Genomic DNA, 18448 nt, shown 5'->3' with positions numbered 1-18448 from the left:
TCAATTCTTCCTGGTTGTTGTTGATAGCCATTCCAAATGGCTGGAGGTCGTGCCTGTGTCTTCTACCACAGCCGCCAAGACCATTCAAGTGTTGAGAAACATTTTTGCTGCACACGGGTTGCCAGATGTTCTAGTGTCGGATAACGGTCCTCAATTTACTTCTACTGAGTTTCAGGGATTTCTTCGGACCAACATGATCTGCCACTACTCCGTGCACTGCCACGGGTAAGTGCCCGGCCGAACTCCGTTGGGGTCGTTAGCTTGTGACTAAATTGGACAGGCTGCATCCGGAACGTGTAGCTGCACAGGTGTCTCAGCCGCACCCACCATGGGTCCTACGTGAAGGTGATCCTGTCTGGGCCAGGAATTACGGGCCTGGCCACCTCTGGGTCCCGGCTGTGGTCTGCAAGGTCTCGGGGCCTCTGTCCTACGAGGTGTCCCTGACAGACGGCCGCGTTCTTCGCCGCCACATTGATCAACTACGTGTGAGACGGGATGCGCCTATGGTTCCTTCTCAGTCTCCTCTTGGGGGGGAGGAGGAAGGGGAAATGCATTCTGGGAATCAAACTCAGCAGCCAACGATGGCTGTGGGGAGTGAAACGGGTTCTAAACACCCAAGTTTCACAGGTACTTCAAGTAGCAGTTCTTGGGAACAGGGGTACATAGACACCCCTACACACACTCCAGCCTGGGAGTCCCACCGGTGGCAGAATAATTACCCACCCCTTACAAACAATACTCCAGACACGGAGAACACCTGGGAGCATACTCACAACTCACAACATGCAAGAGAGCAGGCAAAACAAAGGGAAAACACGTCCCGTGCTGATATGGCTCATAGAAGGATGTCTTCACGCATCAGGGCTAACAGGGCATCCCTTGACCCTATCACTACAGAAACGAGCCAGGAAAACCTCACTCCGCTAGGAAACACGGCAATGAGTTCAGAGGGGTTAGAGCACTCCATAGAGGGTAGGTCAACCAGGTTTAGCGATCAACAGGGTTCTGACTGCTCGAATACTGGAGGTGGACAGGATAGTCAAACTGAAGTCATCAGTCATCCACTGGGCAACTCACCTAGTTCAAGAAGCAACGGGAAAAATAATACAAACTTCCCAGGTCCGAGAAGGTCACTCAGGGTAAGAGGCCCTCCCAAATACCTAGCTGACTATGTAAGGTGAACAGGTGAACTGTAATCACTGAACTAGAGGTTCTGACTGGTTGACACTATGTAAACGATGTTGGGACTACTGGGTCTTGTATGACGGAACAGTTCCACATCATACACACACTGTGTAACTTAACTTATCAGTTAACTATTTAACCATCAGTATGATGGCATCCATGTGGACACCGTATTATTTCATCTAGGGGGAAGGGGTGTTGTGTCCTGAGCCTGCAAAAGCAGGCTCGGGACGTTGCAAGAGTCCCGGGCATTTTGAGTGGTGCTGGCCTTGTGCGCATGCGCAAGACGGGAAAATACCGCCTCATGATTGGTTGAATTTGCCCGGGGATCAGAAGGTATAAATAGAGGCCTTCGTGCCTCTGCTTGGGTTGTTCGTAGAATGGAAGCAGAGAATAAAGACTTGTTAGAAATGCTTCGTCTCAAGCGCCATTATTCTCCGGACTTAACACTTTCCACTGATGTAACTCTGGGTAAGTAATGGAAGAAGCCTTAGAAGTACTAAAATTTGTCTCCCTGTTGACTTACTACCTCTTCTTCTGAATGGCCTGGATTTTTTAAATTAACACCTGGAAGAGAGGCTGCTTAGACAAGCTAGCTCTTGCAAAATGTAGTATTTTCTGCTCTAATCCCACTTAGGTAATTCTTTCCCTCTTTGTCATAAAGGCACCTCATATTTGCTGGACACTTAATAGGGACCTCATATTTGCTGGACACTTAATCCTCATTAATACGTAGCCTTCCCTTGCTGATGTCTAACAAGGCAACTTGGGATGGAGGGGGGAAAAGATTGCAGTGCTATATAAGTTGCCCAACAAAAGCAACCTCTATGCTGACTTCCGGTTCCGGATCAGGACGCACCCAGTTGTACGGACAGACTTGTCTCTTCGCTGGCTGCTTTCCCTCCACCGGTAGACCCCTATCAGGTCGAAAAGTCACCCTGGAGGGGCGACCACCGTTTCGCAGTCCGAGCTAGCTCCGTAGGGACAACGGAGAAGATCGGCTAGTAAAATGGCCGATCACCCAGCCGCACCAGCCAAAAGTCAGAAGAACAGCTAAGCATAAAGAACCACCGTGGTGAATCTGGGTGAGACCCTTCCTTCCCTCTCTTCGCCCTAATTACTTTCCTGTAAAAAGCCTTTGAACTACTTCCCTGTTTTAAGAGAGCGGCATTTGTGTACTTGGGAAAAAGAGCTTTGACAAAAGAAATAAAATAGTTAACTTTTTATTGACTATTTAAATTTTGGGATACCTAAGGGTCCTGAAAAAAAATTTCTATCATAGAACATTATTATTACTCTATTTATTATGTTGGAGATATCTCTTTTTCTTTTTCTATTTTTCTAATGAGACAAAATTTTATTAACTTGGAAAAAAGATTTTACAGTCCACTGAGGACATCTTGTGGCAAAAATTGTCATTGCAATTGTATTTACTTTTGCTATTTGAAAATGGATTTGATCTTCAAATGATAATAAAAGGGAAAAAATAAAGAACTTGAAACAGCTGGGTGGTGAATTTACCTACTAGAAATTTTGGAGGTGGATATTTGTTGACTCTTACTAAATACAGCCTCCATTAAAAGATTAAAAGACTATTTCACTACTGAAATGGAGGAATCCTACCCACAGCTTGATTATGAGGGACTAGCCCAAAGTCACCCAGCCAGCTTTCATACCTGAGGCAAGATTAGAACTGAGTTTTCTGCTTTCTAGGCTAGAACCATTACACCTAACAGGCTCTTCAGAGACCACCCCATCACTTGAGCTCATCATGGAAGATTGGGGAAGGACTCCTGGTGCTTCAATGGGGACAATTTCAATAAACATTTCCTTTTATTTCAGTTCTGGCACCTTGTTTAGTGTCCGTCTGTTTCAGTATCCATTCTGCAAATTCTTAATTAGCCGCAACATAAAAATTTCAGAAAAAGAACTCCAGATTCCTTGAGCCTTAAATTTTTCTCTCCACCTTTTAATTTCTCTTTTTTTGGTGCAGGTTTCAGAAACTTGATTTGCAAATTTTTATTTTACTTGTAGTAATAAATCAGGCTGTGTTTGAGGCTGATGTTAGCTTCCCATTGAAGTCTAAGATCAAAAATGTAGAGAAAATCAGGTGGAAAATGTGTGTTCATGGAACGGGAACCTTGGTGGCACCAAGCTGGCAACCTAAAATTAGTTTCTAAAACTGGTAGTGTTGTGATAGGTATTTTGGAGATGACAAGTTCTTTCGCAGAGCAGAGGTGCCAGGGGGAAGGGGCAACTCCACAATAGAGGCAGCAGGTCGCTATTCTGGATGGTCCCTGAAGGCGTCCTTGAAAAACTGGCCCTGATCCATCCCGGATCTTTTGAGGGCAGATAACTCCGAACCGGGCCCGCCAGGAGAGCCGCCGCGGGGGCTTCTGCCCAGGTTGCCCAAAGGCCTCAAAAAGCAGCCTCCAGGCCGAAGCGTCCGTGGGCAACGACGCTGCCCCCGGGTCGGGGCAGGGCCCGCCAGAACGGAGGGGGGGAGCTTCAGGCCGAACCGGAGGAGGAGGCGCGTCCGGCTGCTGCTGCTGCTGCTTCTTCCGCAGCGCCTGGAGGCACCGCCCGCCGGCGCGGCACAGAACAAACCGGGCTCTGAGACCCAGGAGCCCTTTTCTGCCGGCCCGCCCGGAGGCTCCGACGAGCCCACTCGGGGCCCCCTTGGCGGAGGTTCGGCGAAGCCCAGGGAGCGGGCGGAAAAGGGCCTTCCGGAATTCGAAGAAGAACCGCGGCTCCCTCTGCTCGCCCCAGGAGAGCCCAACGAGTCGCCCAGGCGCCAAAATAGCCCGCAGTTGCTCCGAGGCCGTCGCTGCTCGCGAGTTCGACCCCCGCCCGCCCCCCCCCCACGCCGCCGCCGCCGCCGCCGCCGCCGCCCTACGTACCCCCCCGCCGGAAGACAGTCGCGCTTCCTCGCCAGGCCCGAGACGCCCCGCCGGCCACCCATTGGCCAGGGCGGACGTCATTCCCCAGCCATCCAATCGCTGCTTCCTAAGTTCCGAGCAATTGCTCCATTCTGTGCCTTTTCCCTAGGCCCGCGGGAGCGCATGCGTCTTGCACGGGCACCTCCCTCTGGAGGAAGCCGGCGAACCACGGGGGCAGCTCGGCGACGGGACCCCGCCTACCCGCGGCGCTGATTCCAGCGGCTTCCTCGGGACTGTCCGGCGAACGCGCGCCCTGCCCGAAGCAGCTCCACGGAAAGCGTTGCAGTCCTTAGAAGAGCGCTTCAAGAGCCGCGAAGCCCCTGCAGACAGCTCCGCCCAGGGGAAGGCGCGGAGGCAGGTTGCCAAACCTCCGGCGAGCGGAGGGGCGTACCTTCCCTGCTCCTCCGCTCGCTATGCGGTTGGCTTTTGGCTTTTGGCGTCTGCTGCGCTCTGGGAAATCTACAGAATTAGAGAAACTCAACATATAAACTTCTGAACGAATTTCAGTCTAAGTGTTTGCTCTGAGCCGTGCAAGGCTGGGCATCATCGACAAATACAGAATATTCCTTTCCTGTCCCTACGAAGATTTCTTGAGGGAAGAATATGAACAGAGAAAGTAGATCTTCCTCTGCTTTCCTGCAAGGCTACTTTTTTCATACTGTGGAAAAGCTTCATTTCTCACCTTAGTAGTTCAAAGCCCAGCAGCAAGATGAATTGCCCAAATAAAAAAGCACATACTCAGAAACAGCCAGCCTTGGTAACCCACTTCCTACTCCTCTATCAAAGGGACAAAAAAAAAAAAAAAGCCCAGTTAAGAATCATGCCCAGAGTTATTAAAGTGATTACCAGAAATCAGACTGGGCAACCTTTAAGAGCAAAGAATAACCACCCACCCTCTAAAAGCACCCGAAGCTTGCGTAACAGCAGCAGAGTTGCGCAGAGACCCCTTGAAACTACAGAATGAGGCAAAACTTGGCCACAGCATTGTGAACCGAAAGCAGGGCAGAGGAGACTGGTTCTCTCTCTTGCTTTGTCAGCAGCCAGCCTGGGGGTTGATGGCCTGCCTCCTGGGTGGTTCTATTTTATATTACCTCCTCATGATACAATACCGAACATTTAAGACTTCTTTCAGACTGTTACTGCCTACCCATTTATGTTTCATCTGACTTTGTGACACAGAGCTGCAGAACAAGGAAAATGATAGTAGCATCGGCAGCAAAACGCCCAAGGAGCCTCTCAGGCAGGCTTAATCTGCATACCATGTTCAGTTTTCCATGTAAGGACAGCCACTCCAGGCCCTGCTTTCTGCATCAAAAGCAGAGCCCAGAGCAGATGAACTGTACGGTGTCCTAGAGAATTCCAGGTAGGTTTAATCCATTGCTGAAAAATGCTGATCCCAGGAAAAAGCTGGGTCAGACACCGCAAATATTTCCAAAGAGCTGAAAGTCGTCTTTAAAGAAAGGAGTTGATACAGCACAAAATCTCCAAATGAGCAAGAACAAAATCCCCAAACAAAAAGGGGGAAAAATACAATTCTATTTTGTCATCAGTTTGTGCCATGTTCCACTAACCATGTCCATCATAAAAACAGTAAAATTAACTGTAAATAAATAGATGTTGATGATGCACACAGGGACTTGAGGAAGTGTTATAATTCATCATTACTTCTTGTCTCTTCTTTTGTTTTTGGAGTTTCACCTGTTTGTGGGCCTACATTAAAGATGAAAACAATCAGTTAAATGTTCAGATGCAAGGATCATTCTCAGAAACATCCTGCTTGGACTTTTGTTGTCGCAGAAGGACAGTCCACACCCCCACGTGGTCTCTGGCCAATCAAGGTGCTCACTTGGGACTCCGAGTGTCCAGATTGTGCCCAGCTCCCTGCCAGGTGCTAATGGAAAGTTCCAGCCCACTTAAGCAGCTTTGCACAAAATCCATTCAACTAGCATTATTTTCCCATCATCTCTGTAGAATGTCAACCCTGCTGGAAATGATACAGGTAAACTCTTTGGGCTACGATGGCCTTTGGGACCGGGACTGCTCTTACTGAGCAAGGTGGCCGTAAGGCTCATCACATGGCCCCCCAACTGCTTAGGGAGCCCCAGCTGCTGTCCTAACTCCAAGGCAAATGGGCCATTAACTGGGAAGTGGCAGGAGACCCAGGTCAGGAGCCTGGGGGTGCTGGAGGGGGGGGAGCCGCAGGAAGGAGAAGGGCAGAGAAGTCAAGGGAAGCGGGGTCCAGTGCTGCATGAGGGCAGGATGGCTGAGAAGAGGCTGTGGGTCAGTGCAAGCACAAGGAGGCTAGGGAAACTGACCAGAGCAACTTGTGACCTTCCCTGCTGGCTTCTCCACTGATTTGGTAGATGAGCAAGTGGCCAGTGAGTGAGGACTACAGGTGAATGCCACTGTGGTGCTGTAGCGTTTGTGGCCCTGGACAAATTTGGGGACCTTCTGCCTGGAAAGCCGGTGCCAGGACTCCAGTGTAACACAAGGAAAAACCAAGGAAAGGCTTCCTCCTCCTCCTCCTCGACCCAGTTCCAGCCCTCCCCCTTCAGCAGGGTTTCCTTACCTCCGTCTGGGTCCAACTCATTGTCCAATGGTGTTTCCTTCTCCGTCGGGGGCTCTTTGGCCGGACTGGCATCTTCCAGTTGATCTGCTCTTGGCAGAAAAAAACAGAGTTGTGGAGAGACCTTTTTGCACTGAAGGCAGCTCTCCCTCCCTCGTTTCCATTCCCAACGTGCAGCCTAGCAAAGGGCACCCAGGGGGCTTCCGAGGACTGCTCTGGCTCCAGTCCAGGCATCCAGAGGCAGGCAACACCTGCCAGAAGGCCTGCTCACCTTCCCGAGTCTCCTGCTTGGGAGGAGCAGCCTTGCCATTCTCCGGGGACCCAGTGGCGTTCCTGCTGGTTTCTGCTCTTGTAGCGTTCTCCCTCTTCCTGGGCTTGGAGAACTTGGCCTTATTGAGAAGATACTGCACCTCACGGTCCAAGCCTGCGATCTTCATCTCAATGTCCTTGGAAAGCAGAACAGGCTTGGCGGTGGGGGGCAGCTTGTTCTGCTCGGCCAGCGTCTCGTTCTTCCACACCTGAGAAAAGGGAACTGGCACTCATTTCCCGGCCGCTTACTGCTGGCTGCTTTCTGCCTAAGAAGCCACTTCCTCACCTTGGGTACACCAGCATGGAGATCCTCCCAGAGCCCCTCCTGAGGGACATTACAGCCGCCTTTTACCATTTCGTATAATAAAGGCCGAGGAGACTAGAATTCAACAGGGCCACCTGAGGAATCTGACTGGCCACAATTCCTGGTTAGGCTGCGTGGAGATTCTTCCCCCCCCCCCCACACACACAGTGAAGTGACCTTGGGAAATTGACCTCCTGCCCCAAAGGAGGAACTGGAAGATAGGAAGAGCTAACAGGTCCTGGAGCAGAAGCTGTCTGTGGTTTTTGGGATTAAGTGCGGCTCTCACACCCAAGTCTGTCTTCTGCTGCATAGGCAGCTATTGCGCCGCTCCTTTTTTGTGGGCTCTCCAAAGATGCCCCCTTTCGCTGGGACAGGAACCCCCAACATTGTGGGCACCTCCTGTGGTTGCAGTTACCTCTGTCTCCTTGATAGCCTTCTCCAAAGTGCTCAGCTCGATCTCGGTGAATACCTGATCAGGCTCTGGGATCATTCGGGCCCCCCTGAAAGGAGCAGGAAAGGGGTTCAGCCTGCCTGAAGCATAACTCAGGCGCAGATGGCAACTCCCGCTCCAGGCAGCCCTCAACTGCACCAGGGAGAGGGCAGCTGGTGCTGGGAAGAATCTTCCCTCCTGGGAGGAACTTCTTTCAAGCCACCAGGCTGGACTTCAGAGCACACTCTCCATTTTTGCTAATAAAACTGCAGTTCCATTTAACTCAGCAATCAGAGGCCCCTCAATCGGAAGTCTTTCCCAGAAATCTCTTTTCTAGCTTCTACTCACAGAATCAAAGATGCTCCACAATTCATGAAACACTATGGAAGGAGTGAAAAGCTGCAAGGCCTTGTCTCCGACTACCTCTTGGGCACTTTGACATGTACAATCCCAGCTGCAGAAGCTGAAGATTCTCCCAAGGGGGGGGGAGGTCTAGGGGCCCTCATCCTCTCCCTGGCCTGCCTCCTTCCTACCTAAGGAAAATGCTGGAGTGATTCAGCAGGCTCTCCAGGGCAGCCAGGCGGTCTGGCCACTTCCTTCTCTCCTCCACCCGGAAGAAGAGGCTCCGGCACACCCTCCTCAGCTCCAAAAGCTTCTCCTTCAGCTCCTGGGAATCGCAAGAGAGAGGAAATGGAGCCTGGCACAAAGTCATCCTTGGAGGGTTTCTGGTATGGCAGGAGCTCAGGAATTGCAGGAGCCACCCTCACAAGCCAGAGGGATCCATGTGGAAACTAACCCAGCAGTTAGACTATGATTAATGGACCACGTCTCAGTGAGCATCACTGCTCATCAGAACATGAAGAAAACATGAACGCCAGGAGAGCTGGTCAAATGTGTGCCAGTAATAGTGACCTCATGTATGGGGCTATTTGTGGCAACCGAGTGAAACACTGAATCAAGGAGGAGCTGGCAAGAAACAATCAGCCACGTGCCAGGCTGCTGCCCTGATTGACCAACCCTGTGCTAAGGCAATGCAGTCTTTTCCAACGAGCTGCCGACAAGGGCCTACAAAACACCCCCACCCTGTCAGCTACAATTTCAAGGTACTGCTGAACTCCCAGTTTCATCCGCCCCCACCAACATGGCCAGTAACGGGGAAGCTGGGAACTGCAACCCAGAAGCCTCTGGAGGTGCACATGTGGTCCAGCCTCCCAGAGCCACCAACTGGTTCTTTCTCAGCTTTACATTGGTGACATCTAACCTTTGTTGGGGCTGCATAGCCCTCGTCTTCCATCCAGCTGGAAGCTTCACTCAGTTTCCTGGATATTTCCTCCCTTTCTTCTTCAGTTGCAACAAACTGGTACTCCTCCTGATAGAGCTTGTCCTGAAAAGCACGAGAGGGACTCATTTTTCTAAAGAACCACCTCTGACGACACCTGGGGAACGTGCCTCAAGCAGCTGTCCATATTTCCTCCTGGCTGGCCAAGGGATCTCTGCTGCTTGACAGCTTCAGAGGAGATCTGTCAGCTCTCACATGAGGCTTAGCTGTGGCCAGGCTGCTCTGAACAACGTCGTACCTGGGTCTCAAAAACAAAGGCCTCAAGGCTGTTAGCTGACTTCTCCCTCTCATGCTTCTCCAGGTCCCTTTTGGTCAGCTCCTGCAACCTGATGTTGGGAGAGATTAGAAGGGCAAAGTACCAGATTGCCCATTTCCCAAAAGGCCGGGGTGGGGGGTGGGGAGCTTCTTCCTGTGGGGCTGACCCCAAGGGAGACCACCCCCCATGCCTACTTCAGGCTGGAGCTTTGCAGCTCTTCTGGCAGCAGCTCCAGCACATCGTGCACATCTAGCTCCACTGCAATCTCCTCCACCAGCCTCTGCTTCTTGGCCTTCTTCTCCTCCTCCTCCACCACAGCTGCCTTCTCAGGGCTTTTCACAGGGTCCTCCCCCTTTCCAGCCTCTGCTTTATCTGCGGTTTCCTAGATTGGAGCAAAAATGTTTCCAGCTGCTCAGTTTTCCTTTTGCCAGAGGCCGGTGAGGTCCTATTCTGCCTCTGAGATTAAGTCAACAGAACAAATTGCTCCAATGAATCCTGCTTCACTGGGTCACTTATGGGGGGGCAGATGATGTCACTTATGATGTCACTTATGGGGGGGCAGTCTCTCCTTGTGGGGCCAGTCAGGCCACAGAAGTGTCTGCAGTTTGAGAGTCAATGCGTATTGATAACAACCATCGCAGAGACCAAGGGGAGACAAGGATTCAACAAGCCCATGGATGAAACGTGATACAGTTCGGGGAGACACCAGTGGCCCTGCTCCTTTTGGAGCATGATGCTCGTTAACCACAAATCTCCCACCCCTCCCTGCCAAAAAAAACCCAGGAGGCCTCACCTTGGACCCTCCCTTTCCTCCACCCTCCTCCTGCTGGTCCTCCTCAGTGGCAGAAGCCTCTCTGGCAGGTTTCTCCTGAGTCATGGGCGGCTGCTTCTCATCCTCCTCAGTAGCAGGCCCAGCATGGTCCTTCTGGCCATCTCTCCCAAGCTCTGCTTGAGCCTCTTCCTCCTCCTGGGGGTGGAAAACCACAAGGGTCCCTGGGAACACTTCTGCAAAGCCACACGGCTCAGCCATGACCCGGGAGGCCCAGCCCAAGCCACATAAAACCCATGGCCAATGAAGACCATATAGCCCCATGCAAAATCCAGGGTGCTATGAATCCCCACCATACCCACCCTTTGCTGATAGTAACTCCACCCCAGTTCCTTACTCACATGAACAGCCTCAGTCACGTTCTTAAGGGCTTCTGGCCCAGGGCTGCCTCCTCCAAACAGGCTGGAGATGGTGTTTCCAAGTTCTGCCCGGAAGACGAAACAAACCTCAGGACGGCTTCAGACAAGGCCGAGTCTTGGCTGGAGCTAAGGGGCAAGTGAGGCAAAGCTCCTGCTGTCCCCTGGCCCAACCATGCACAAAGCCCAGGGGTTGCTCCTAAACCGAAGGTCTTACTGGTGAGTGTGGATTCCTCTTCTGGTTTCTCCTCTACCACTGTCTCAAATACAGATTCCACCTGGAAGAGGGCAGGAAAAATGCATCTGTAATGTGGGCTGGAGCTGCAGGCTCAGCAGCAGGTATGGGCAACCTGGGGGCCCTGGCCTTTGAAGCCCTACCCAGTCATGACTGCTGAAGGGTGACAGGAGGGTTTCCTGTCATTTTGAAAAAATAAACACACGAAAACCATAGTGAAAGCTTTCACAAAGTAGATCACAATAGAAAAAATGTAACCAACATGACTTACATGCTCAGTTTAACATGACACATTCTGCGGCCCTCTTGACTTACCCGATCGAGACTCAGCACGCCACTCTCATCCATACTGAAATGAGCCTTAATGCCTTTGGATTCGTAATCCAGGTGTTTCTTGAAGCTCTCGCCCACCCCGCGCAGCTTCACCTTTGTGAGGTTCAGGGACCCAAAAGCTCTGCAGCAAGATGGAGATCGGTGAGCAGTGAGGCCCCTCCTCATCCTGCAGCCTCATTCTCAGCTCTGCCACTGAGATGCCAACCCCAACGCAAGCCAGGCAAGGATGTTTTTCCTCAGTTGTTCCCCCCAGGTCCCAAAAGGAGCTGAGGGGCACACCCTGTCGAGCCCAGGTGAAGGCGCCAGCTCTGAAAGCAAATCAGGTGGAGGCTGATGCTTCCGCCCAAGTCTTAGGCATCCTTCTTCTCTGGGAGCTACACAGGCAAAAGTGGCTGGACTCCCACAGCCGGCCCCAAAATGCCCTCACCGTAGGTCACTGTCACTCAGGAAGCCCATGTCAGCATAGTTGACTTGGAATTCGAAGTCATCTGTGTAGCGGTTGAAGGTGATCACCTTGCGTTGAGGATACGGTGCCATGCGCTGGAAGAGGATGCGCCGGTTGTGCTTCAGACTCTTGGACTCGTCCCCCTCTTCAACTTCCCGAGTGAACTCAACCTGTGGAAGGGAAAGGGGAAAGAGATAGCCTGCCTGCCCTCTTTGCCACTCTGGAAAGTAGCACAATCCCCCAAAGGCCAGCACTTCCCTGATGGCCCCACCTCCCCTTACCTGGATTGGGTACATGGCTGCATCACGGACAATGAAGGGCTTCACCTTGAAGGCTTTGCTCAGAGCAGCTGCCTGATAGACGGCACCCATCGCAGCAGCCTCATCTGCATTGATGTTCTTCCCTAGCTCTTCCCTGGAGAAGAAGCGGAGATAATGCCTGGGGGGGGGCATGGCAGAGCCCCAGGGTCCGTGCTCTTCAGCCAGCTGGAAAGAGCTGGCCTCAGTCTCCGTTCCTGCAAGTCCAAGGCTCTCAGGAGCTCTGCAGACACAGCCAGGAGAAAGCACTGAACGGGACAACCCAGGATGGATGCCTTGGGTGAGGTGCGACTGTCTATGCTTAGCCATCTAAGAAGGCAGCAGGGAGGAGACCAAGGAAGCAACCTTACTTGCCGACTACTTGTAACAGAAATTCCTGCACCTTCGGCACTCTGGTAGCCCCTCCAACGAGGATCACTTGGTCAATTTCATCCTGAAAGTGAGTGGGAGAAAGAGACAGGGCCTGTTTCAGGAGCCAGGCTGAGTCTTGCTATCTGATGGGAGGAATTCTGGGGTGGTCAGCAGCACTTTCATTATTATGTATTTCTAACTAAGGTGCGAACTCAAAAATAAGAACATTCCAATTAATAAAATGAAGGAGCAGTTGCCGTGCAATCCTGCTCCGTTTCATCTGCTAATAACTGGTGGAGCCCTGCAACTCCCAAAGGCTGCTTCCCACGGCTCCTGTACCTACCAGGCTCATCTCAGCGCTACTGAGGGCCTGCCGGACGGGTCCTGCCACCCGCTCGAACAAGTCAGAACACAGATTCTCAAACTCTTGTCGTGAAACTTTGGCCTTGAAATCGATGTCATCTAATAGACCCTCAACCTGGAAAGAAAAAAAGAGAACTTGAGAGCCCCCAACTCACCACTTCAAATCCTCCGGCCGAAGAACTGGCATGGGCGGCTCCCATTCTTCTCAAAGCCACCATCACCTCAGGCTCCTGGTGTCTGGGGGCAGTCGAGAGCTCTGGGCACCACCTACCTGGGCCGTGTGGTCCACATTGGCACTCAGCACTGTTTTCACTCGGTTGGCTTCCTTCAGTAGCTTGGCCATGGCACGGAGATTCTGATGGACATCCTTGCGTGGATGCTGCTCATTGAAGAGCTTGGCTAGGTGGTCACGAAGGCGCAACTCCATCTGCAGCCCTCCCAGCGTCCGATCAAAGCTGAGCAAAAACAGCCACGGGCAGAAGGCCGTAGGCAGAAGCTACTTGTAAATAATCCCAACCCTCTCCTCTGACTCCCCCCCCCTCATGAAGCTTGGCCTCTGTTCCCTTCTCTCCAACTTCTGACTCATTTGCACATCTCTTTCCTTCCGACTTGCCAGAAAAATGAGAGATAAGATTCCAAACATAAATTCTTTCTTACCCAACCCCCCTGATCTGCAGCTGAGGTTGGACCCCCGAGTCCTTGGTCTTCAGAGTTTGGTAGGTCACGATGGTGCAGACGGTACTGCTTGCCCCCATGTCGTAGAACATGATGTTCTGAAAAGAGAAAAAGGTTGCAGTTCAAAGGCCCTGGAAGAGGCATTCAGAATGACTCCTCTGCCTCCTCTAGGAAAAGGATACCAGCAAGTCAGACTGTAGCCTGCCCAGCCTGGTTCCTTCTCTACTGCCACGCCCCGTGGACAGGGCCCAGAAACCCCTAGAGGCCTCTATTCCTAAACTACCATTTAACATGTGGTATTTCTACTTTGCTGGCTCTTACAGTCTTGATTCCTTTATAGGATCGTGAAAACTGTGGACCCTCAGTTTACAAAAAGAAGCAGGCTGTCCACAAAGCTGAGAAAGGCAGAAGGAAAGAAAAGAGGATGACAATCAGCAGCAAGGTGGGATGGACTCAATTTGTGACAATGGGTGTACTATCAGAAGGCCTGAAGGACCAGGTTGGGAACGGACCGTCCTGAAAAAAATCTATTTCTGTGGTTGCTAAGAGTCAACACTATCCTGATGGCACATAATCAATAAATCAACAAAAGCTTCATCTTGAAACTGGGAAAGAGACCGTTCTTTCTGAATAATGCACCATCCAGTTTGTCCCAACCCACCAACCTTCCTGGCCAAAACCACCTGAGCTGTGGCATTGATGTCTTTCCTCCGGAAGACGCCATAGTTCAAGGCCACGGCAGTGTTATCATTGATGAGCTGCAGAACCTTGAGATCAGCCATTTTGGCTGCATGCAGAACGGCTCTCCTCTCTGCTTGGTTGAAGTATGCAGGAATGGTGATTACTGCATCTTTGACTGGTTGCTCTGAAGGAGCAGTGAAAGCAGCCAGTTAGCTCACAGTTCAAGTACCTTCATTTATTTCATTTGCGGGCAATATGTAACTTTTAAAATGGATTTATTTACAACACTAATCTCATTTCAGCAACATACTAGCCAGCTAACACATTATTGCTAAAAGCAACTCAAAAGTTATCAACAATAAAACAAAGATCTAGAATTATGCAATGCTTGCAGCATTTTTGATAAGTTCCTGTCAAAAGCTTGCAACAAAGTTAAAATTATGTTAAAACTAATTGCACACCCCAAATGTCCTCCAGAAGAATGATTTAAAAATTAGCAAGGTAAGAACCATCCCCATTTCTAGAAGATTGCACTTTGCAAAGGGATGTGATTGACCCTGAAAATACTTGTCTCTCCATGTTTCCATCTCCTCCTGCTAACATTTCAGGGGAAAAAGCTTGGGAAGCAATCTATTATTGCACTCTAATCTCATTGCTCCCTACTGTTAGATGGGACTAACAGAAAAAAACTTAACACCATCTGGAGAATCACTTCCCCAGCCTTTTACCAGCATCTATTCCCAAAAATAAATTCTCATGCTTCAATGTATACACAAAAGCGATTCCAACCTGCAAAGTCCTCAGCCAGTGCCCGAGAATAATTCAGGACCATACCCAGCATCTCTTCTGGAGAATATTGCAACTTGCTGCAAAGAAAAACAATCGAGTCCCCTTAAAGATGCTTATAGATTCTATCCATATGACAACTGCAAATGGTTCAAATCCCACTCCTTGAATAATGATAAGGTGTCTTCCAACAGACATTTGGTACACATGATCAATGCCCAGAAGGAAAAAAATAAAGTAAAGCACAGGACTCATTTCCAGGAGGTAGAAGACTCTGTGACTCTACTTGGCTACTACTTGGCTATTGTGTCTGAGCAGTGCAAGAGACACTGTCTATGGATACTCACTCGGAGAGCCTAATGATGACCGTCTCCCTCCTTGCATCTTTCTCTAGCTGATGCTCTGGGAACCATGACTGGTACTGAGTCACTTGGGGGTTGTCAAAATGTTTGCCCAGAAGGTCTTGGAAATAGCGGAATGCGACCTTTGGAGTTTTGATAGTCTGTAAAATAAAAGCATCACAACACGCAATGCTACATGTAAGATTGTCTGGGACACTACACACCCTCTTCATGACCTGTTTTCCTTGTTACCTTCTGGGAGGAGGTTCCGTGGTATCTGAAGCAGAACATCCAGATTCAGTCAGTTTTGTTCCATGCAGTATTAACCTTGTGAACTCTAAAGCGTCCTCCTTCCGTTATATATTCAAGATGGACAGTGATTAATATTTATACGTTACTTATATGTAAGGGTGTAGGTCAGTGATGGCGAACCTTTTAGAGACCGAGTGCCCAAACTGCAACCCAAAACCCACTTATGCATCGTCGGGTGCCGGGTGGGTGTGGCCCATTGGCTGGGTGTGGCCCATTGGGTGTGTGTGGCCCATTGGGTGGGCGTGGCTGCGGTGGTAATGGCAGACTGGGTGGGACTACAAAGTTCAAACAATCAATTCCAACTTTGCAAGATCTTTTTTTTCCCCGCAAGAAGTTGAAATTGATAGATTGGTTGAACCTTTTTTTTTTGCACCCGGCAGCGGAGGCCTAAAGCGAAAAGGTTTTATAAAACCCAGCTGAAGGCTTAGGGCTGGAGCGACAGCGTGCGTGCCCACAGAGAGGGCTCTGAGTGCCGCCTCTGGCACCCGTGCCATAGGTTCGCCACCACTGGTGTAGGTCTATGCATATGTTGTATATAGGATGTTTAAATGTGTTATGAGAGCAAGCAACTAAATTTCATTTTTAATGTGTGCCATTGTGCCCACAGTAAAAATGACAATAAAGGTTATCTATCTATCTTTCTATCTACCTACCTACGCAGCAGCAATGTTTTTTCTCACAATAAAACTCAAACAGAGCTATTTCAAAATGCAAAACCTCTCTGCATTTTGCAGTGTGAATAATCCAAAAGGCAATGAGAACCTGCGAGCTGCTTAATGACTGGAGGGCGTGGAAAAAAAAGAACAATAGAGGAAGGGCTGAAATAGCACAAATTCAATTCAAGAGTCATTGAGAAATAAATAGAACTGATTGAAAGAAAAAGAGAAAAGGGCACACAGGAAAGGGAATCTGAAGGCTTACCACTCCCACTGCGCTTTCACCAAAGAGGCGCTCGTTCTCCTTCAGGGCCAAGGCTACTGGGGTTTTCCTTCGAGACTCCCTAAAGCAAGGCAGGCGAGTCACGCCAGTAAGTCTCCCTGAGCAAAGCAAGACACCTTCTACAAGGAGCCTCCCCAGAACCTGCAGGCTGAAGCACCAGCCTCACAAGAGGGAGACGTTCCCCACAGAGCGAGAGCCAAGCCACTCACTTGTTTAAGACGATCTCCATGGGGACCCCAGGCTTGACCAGAGCGATCTTCATGGATTCGCTCCCCAGGTCCACCGACATCACAGCCAAGGAATCTGCGGCACAAAAGCCTCTCCGGGTCAGCTCTTCGCCAAAGAACGTCGCGGCCCGATCGGAGAACGCCCCAAATCTCAGCCCCGAGGAGCCGGGCTTAAACTTATCCCCGCCTCGCCCGCACCCTCCCGCCGAGCGCCGTAGCGGCCTGCGACGGTTCGGGTCGCCCTTCGGGCGCCGCCAGAAGCAGCGCGGCTGCGGCCTCCCGGCGGAGCAAGCAAGGGGCCGGTCCCCCGGTCGTCCCGCTGGGAGGACCCCCCGGAGCCCCTCTCGCAGGCGGGCCTGGGGAAGGAACCGCCTCCGGCTGTCGCGGAGACGCTCACCGGAGAGCGGGGGCAGGCAAGCCAGCGCCGCTAGGACGAGGCGGCCGAGGAGCGGCAGGCAGGGCTGACGGGGCGCGGGAGCCATCCTGACGAAGCGCGGCCGGCTCGGCTTCTTCTACAGCCTGCGGGGCGCGCGGCGGTCGCGGCGGGGCGTGGAGCAAGCGGGTCCCGTGCGATGTCCGCGGCCGGCGCGGCGTGTCTCCCTCGGCCGAGTTACTCCTTCCGCGGCGAGAGCGACGCGCCTTCAAGTAGACGCGGCGAGCGCTCATTGGAGAGGCCACCCGCCACGCGCCGCCATTGGTCCACGTCCCCGGCCTCTGGGGGCGGGCTTCTCTCGCGCCCGCCCCCGCCGGAGGAGCATCATGGGGCGTGGCCTCGGCGAACTTCAGCCCCCAAGAGTCCCCGCGGCGGGGCGTCAGGCTTGCGGAAGTGGCTGTCCGTCATCCGCCCGCCGGAGAGCCCGCCCTCTGCCCGCCTTCTGCCAAATGGCTGCCTACCTGCAGTGGCGGCGTTTTGCTTTTTTCGACCGGGAGCCGTTGACGGACTCCGGCGGGAACTTGGTGCTGCTCCCTCCGGGCATCGTGGTCTGCGACTCGGGCCGGGGCAGCCTCGTTTTCGGGGATATCCTTCCGTGGCTGTGTAGCGCGGGGCGCTGCAGGGGCTGGGGGCCGGGCGCGGGCGCGGCGGCCGAAAGGGGAGGCGAGTGGCGTCGGGCGCCCTTCTGTGGAGGCCCCTTAACCTCAGCGCACATTGGGAAGGGCAGATATGGTTCCTGCCGCGCTCCTTGGACTTGAGCAGCTTCCAGGCCTACAAGCTGCGGGTGACGCACCTCTTCCAGCTGAAGCAGCACAGCATCCTGGTGTCGGTGGGCGAGGAGGAGGAAGGGATCAATCCCCTGGTGAGCTCCGCACTCAGAGCGACCCTGGTTTGGCTGCCCTGAATTGGAAACCTGCTTTTTTGCAGGTGCTACTTGTCTTTATTTAATTTGTGATCTCTCTGCTAGTCAAGAGATTTCCTTTTGAAGTCGCTTCTCTATGGACTTCTGCATCTTCTTGCAATTGATTTGATATGAACCCGTTCCACCTCTAAAATCCTCTAGGCTTTTATCCGTTGCTCTAACTTCCACAGAAGCAAGGTCTATTATCCTGTCCCCAGAGAGAGTAATAAAACTAGTCAATATAAAGCAAGAAGGATACAGTTAAAAGGAGGTGTTATGATTGCAAAATATACAAGCTAAGCAACCTAGTACAAAACTTACCAATCCAACAGTCTCTTTGTGGTTGTTTGTAGGTCAAAGTCTGGAATTTAGAGAAACGCGATGGTGGGACACCTCAGTGCACCAGGATTTTCCCTGCAATACAAGGCAACAAACTCACACTGGTATCCTGCATCACCGTCCATGAAAATCTCAACTTCATGGCTATTGGTAACTAAGTTGCTATTGTGTATTCCAAACATGAATTGGAAAGTGAACTGGGAATGCTTGGGGAGGCAGTCTGCAAAAGTATTTTTATTATTATTTATTATTATTTA

The 18448-nt window shown here is 51.5% G+C and overlaps 3 protein-coding genes across 3 annotated transcripts in view; 1 reads left to right on the top strand and 2 right to left on the bottom strand.

The window, feature by feature from the left end:
• The window catches only part of SLC37A4 (solute carrier family 37 member 4), a 13020-nt gene extending 8897 nt beyond the window's left edge, over window positions 1-4123 (bottom strand). The window contains exon 1 of the mRNA XM_015812910.1: window positions 4086-4123. The gene's annotated coding sequence lies outside the window, so the exon portion shown is untranslated. The remainder of the gene's footprint in view (window positions 1-4085) is intronic.
• A 1137-nt stretch (window positions 4124-5260) lies between these two features.
• On the bottom strand, window positions 5261-16961 carry HYOU1 (hypoxia up-regulated 1). The gene is made up of 24 exons (XM_015812909.2): window positions 16916-16961; window positions 16501-16594; window positions 16274-16352; window positions 15047-15201; window positions 14703-14779; window positions 13916-14097; window positions 13215-13330; window positions 12829-13012; window positions 12538-12672; window positions 12194-12276; window positions 11808-11940; window positions 11509-11696; window positions 11064-11202; window positions 10731-10791; window positions 10499-10581; window positions 10122-10295; window positions 9523-9710; window positions 9311-9398; window positions 8995-9117; window positions 8267-8400; window positions 7719-7803; window positions 6962-7208; window positions 6694-6777; window positions 5261-5834 (listed from the first exon to the last, which is right to left on the bottom strand). The coding sequence occupies exons 2-24, from the start codon at window positions 16578-16580 to the stop codon at window positions 5773-5775; spliced, it is 2880 nt and encodes a 959-aa protein (XP_015668395.2). The 5' UTR covers window positions 16581-16594; window positions 16916-16961; the 3' UTR covers window positions 5261-5772.
• Window positions 16962-17400: 439 nt separating this feature from the next.
• The window catches only part of VPS11 (VPS11 core subunit of CORVET and HOPS complexes), an 8426-nt gene continuing 7378 nt past the window's right edge, over window positions 17401-18448 (top strand). Inside the window, exons 1-3 of the mRNA XM_015812883.1 lie at window positions 17401-17554; window positions 17674-17813; window positions 18206-18341. Coding sequence (XP_015668369.1) covers window positions 17401-17554; window positions 17674-17813; window positions 18206-18341 — 430 coding nt within the window. The remainder of the gene's footprint in view (window positions 17555-17673; window positions 17814-18205; window positions 18342-18448) is intronic.

This window comes from Protobothrops mucrosquamatus, unplaced genomic scaffold (assembly GCF_001527695.2).
Source record: "Protobothrops mucrosquamatus isolate PMUCROS unplaced genomic scaffold, P.Mucros_1.0 scaffold115, whole genome shotgun sequence".
Lineage (NCBI taxonomy): Eukaryota > Metazoa > Chordata > Lepidosauria > Squamata > Viperidae > Protobothrops > Protobothrops mucrosquamatus.
This window is presented reverse-complemented; position numbering and strand designations above follow the sequence as displayed.

Bases quoted from the DNA above. Each gene is read 5' to 3' on its own strand.
- HYOU1 (XM_015812909.2), bottom strand. From the start codon at position 16,580: ATGTCGGTGGACCTGGGGAGCGAATCCATGAAGATCGCTCTGGTCAAG. The intron at 16,353-16,500 runs GTGAGTGGCTTG...GCCTTGCTTTAG, and splicing joins ATGGAGATCGTCTTAAACAA to GGAGTCTCGAAGGAAAACCC. The intron at 7,209-7,718 runs GTAACTGCAACC...CCCTTTTCTCAG, and splicing joins AGGCTATCAAGGAGACAGAG to GTGTGGAAGAACGAGACGCT.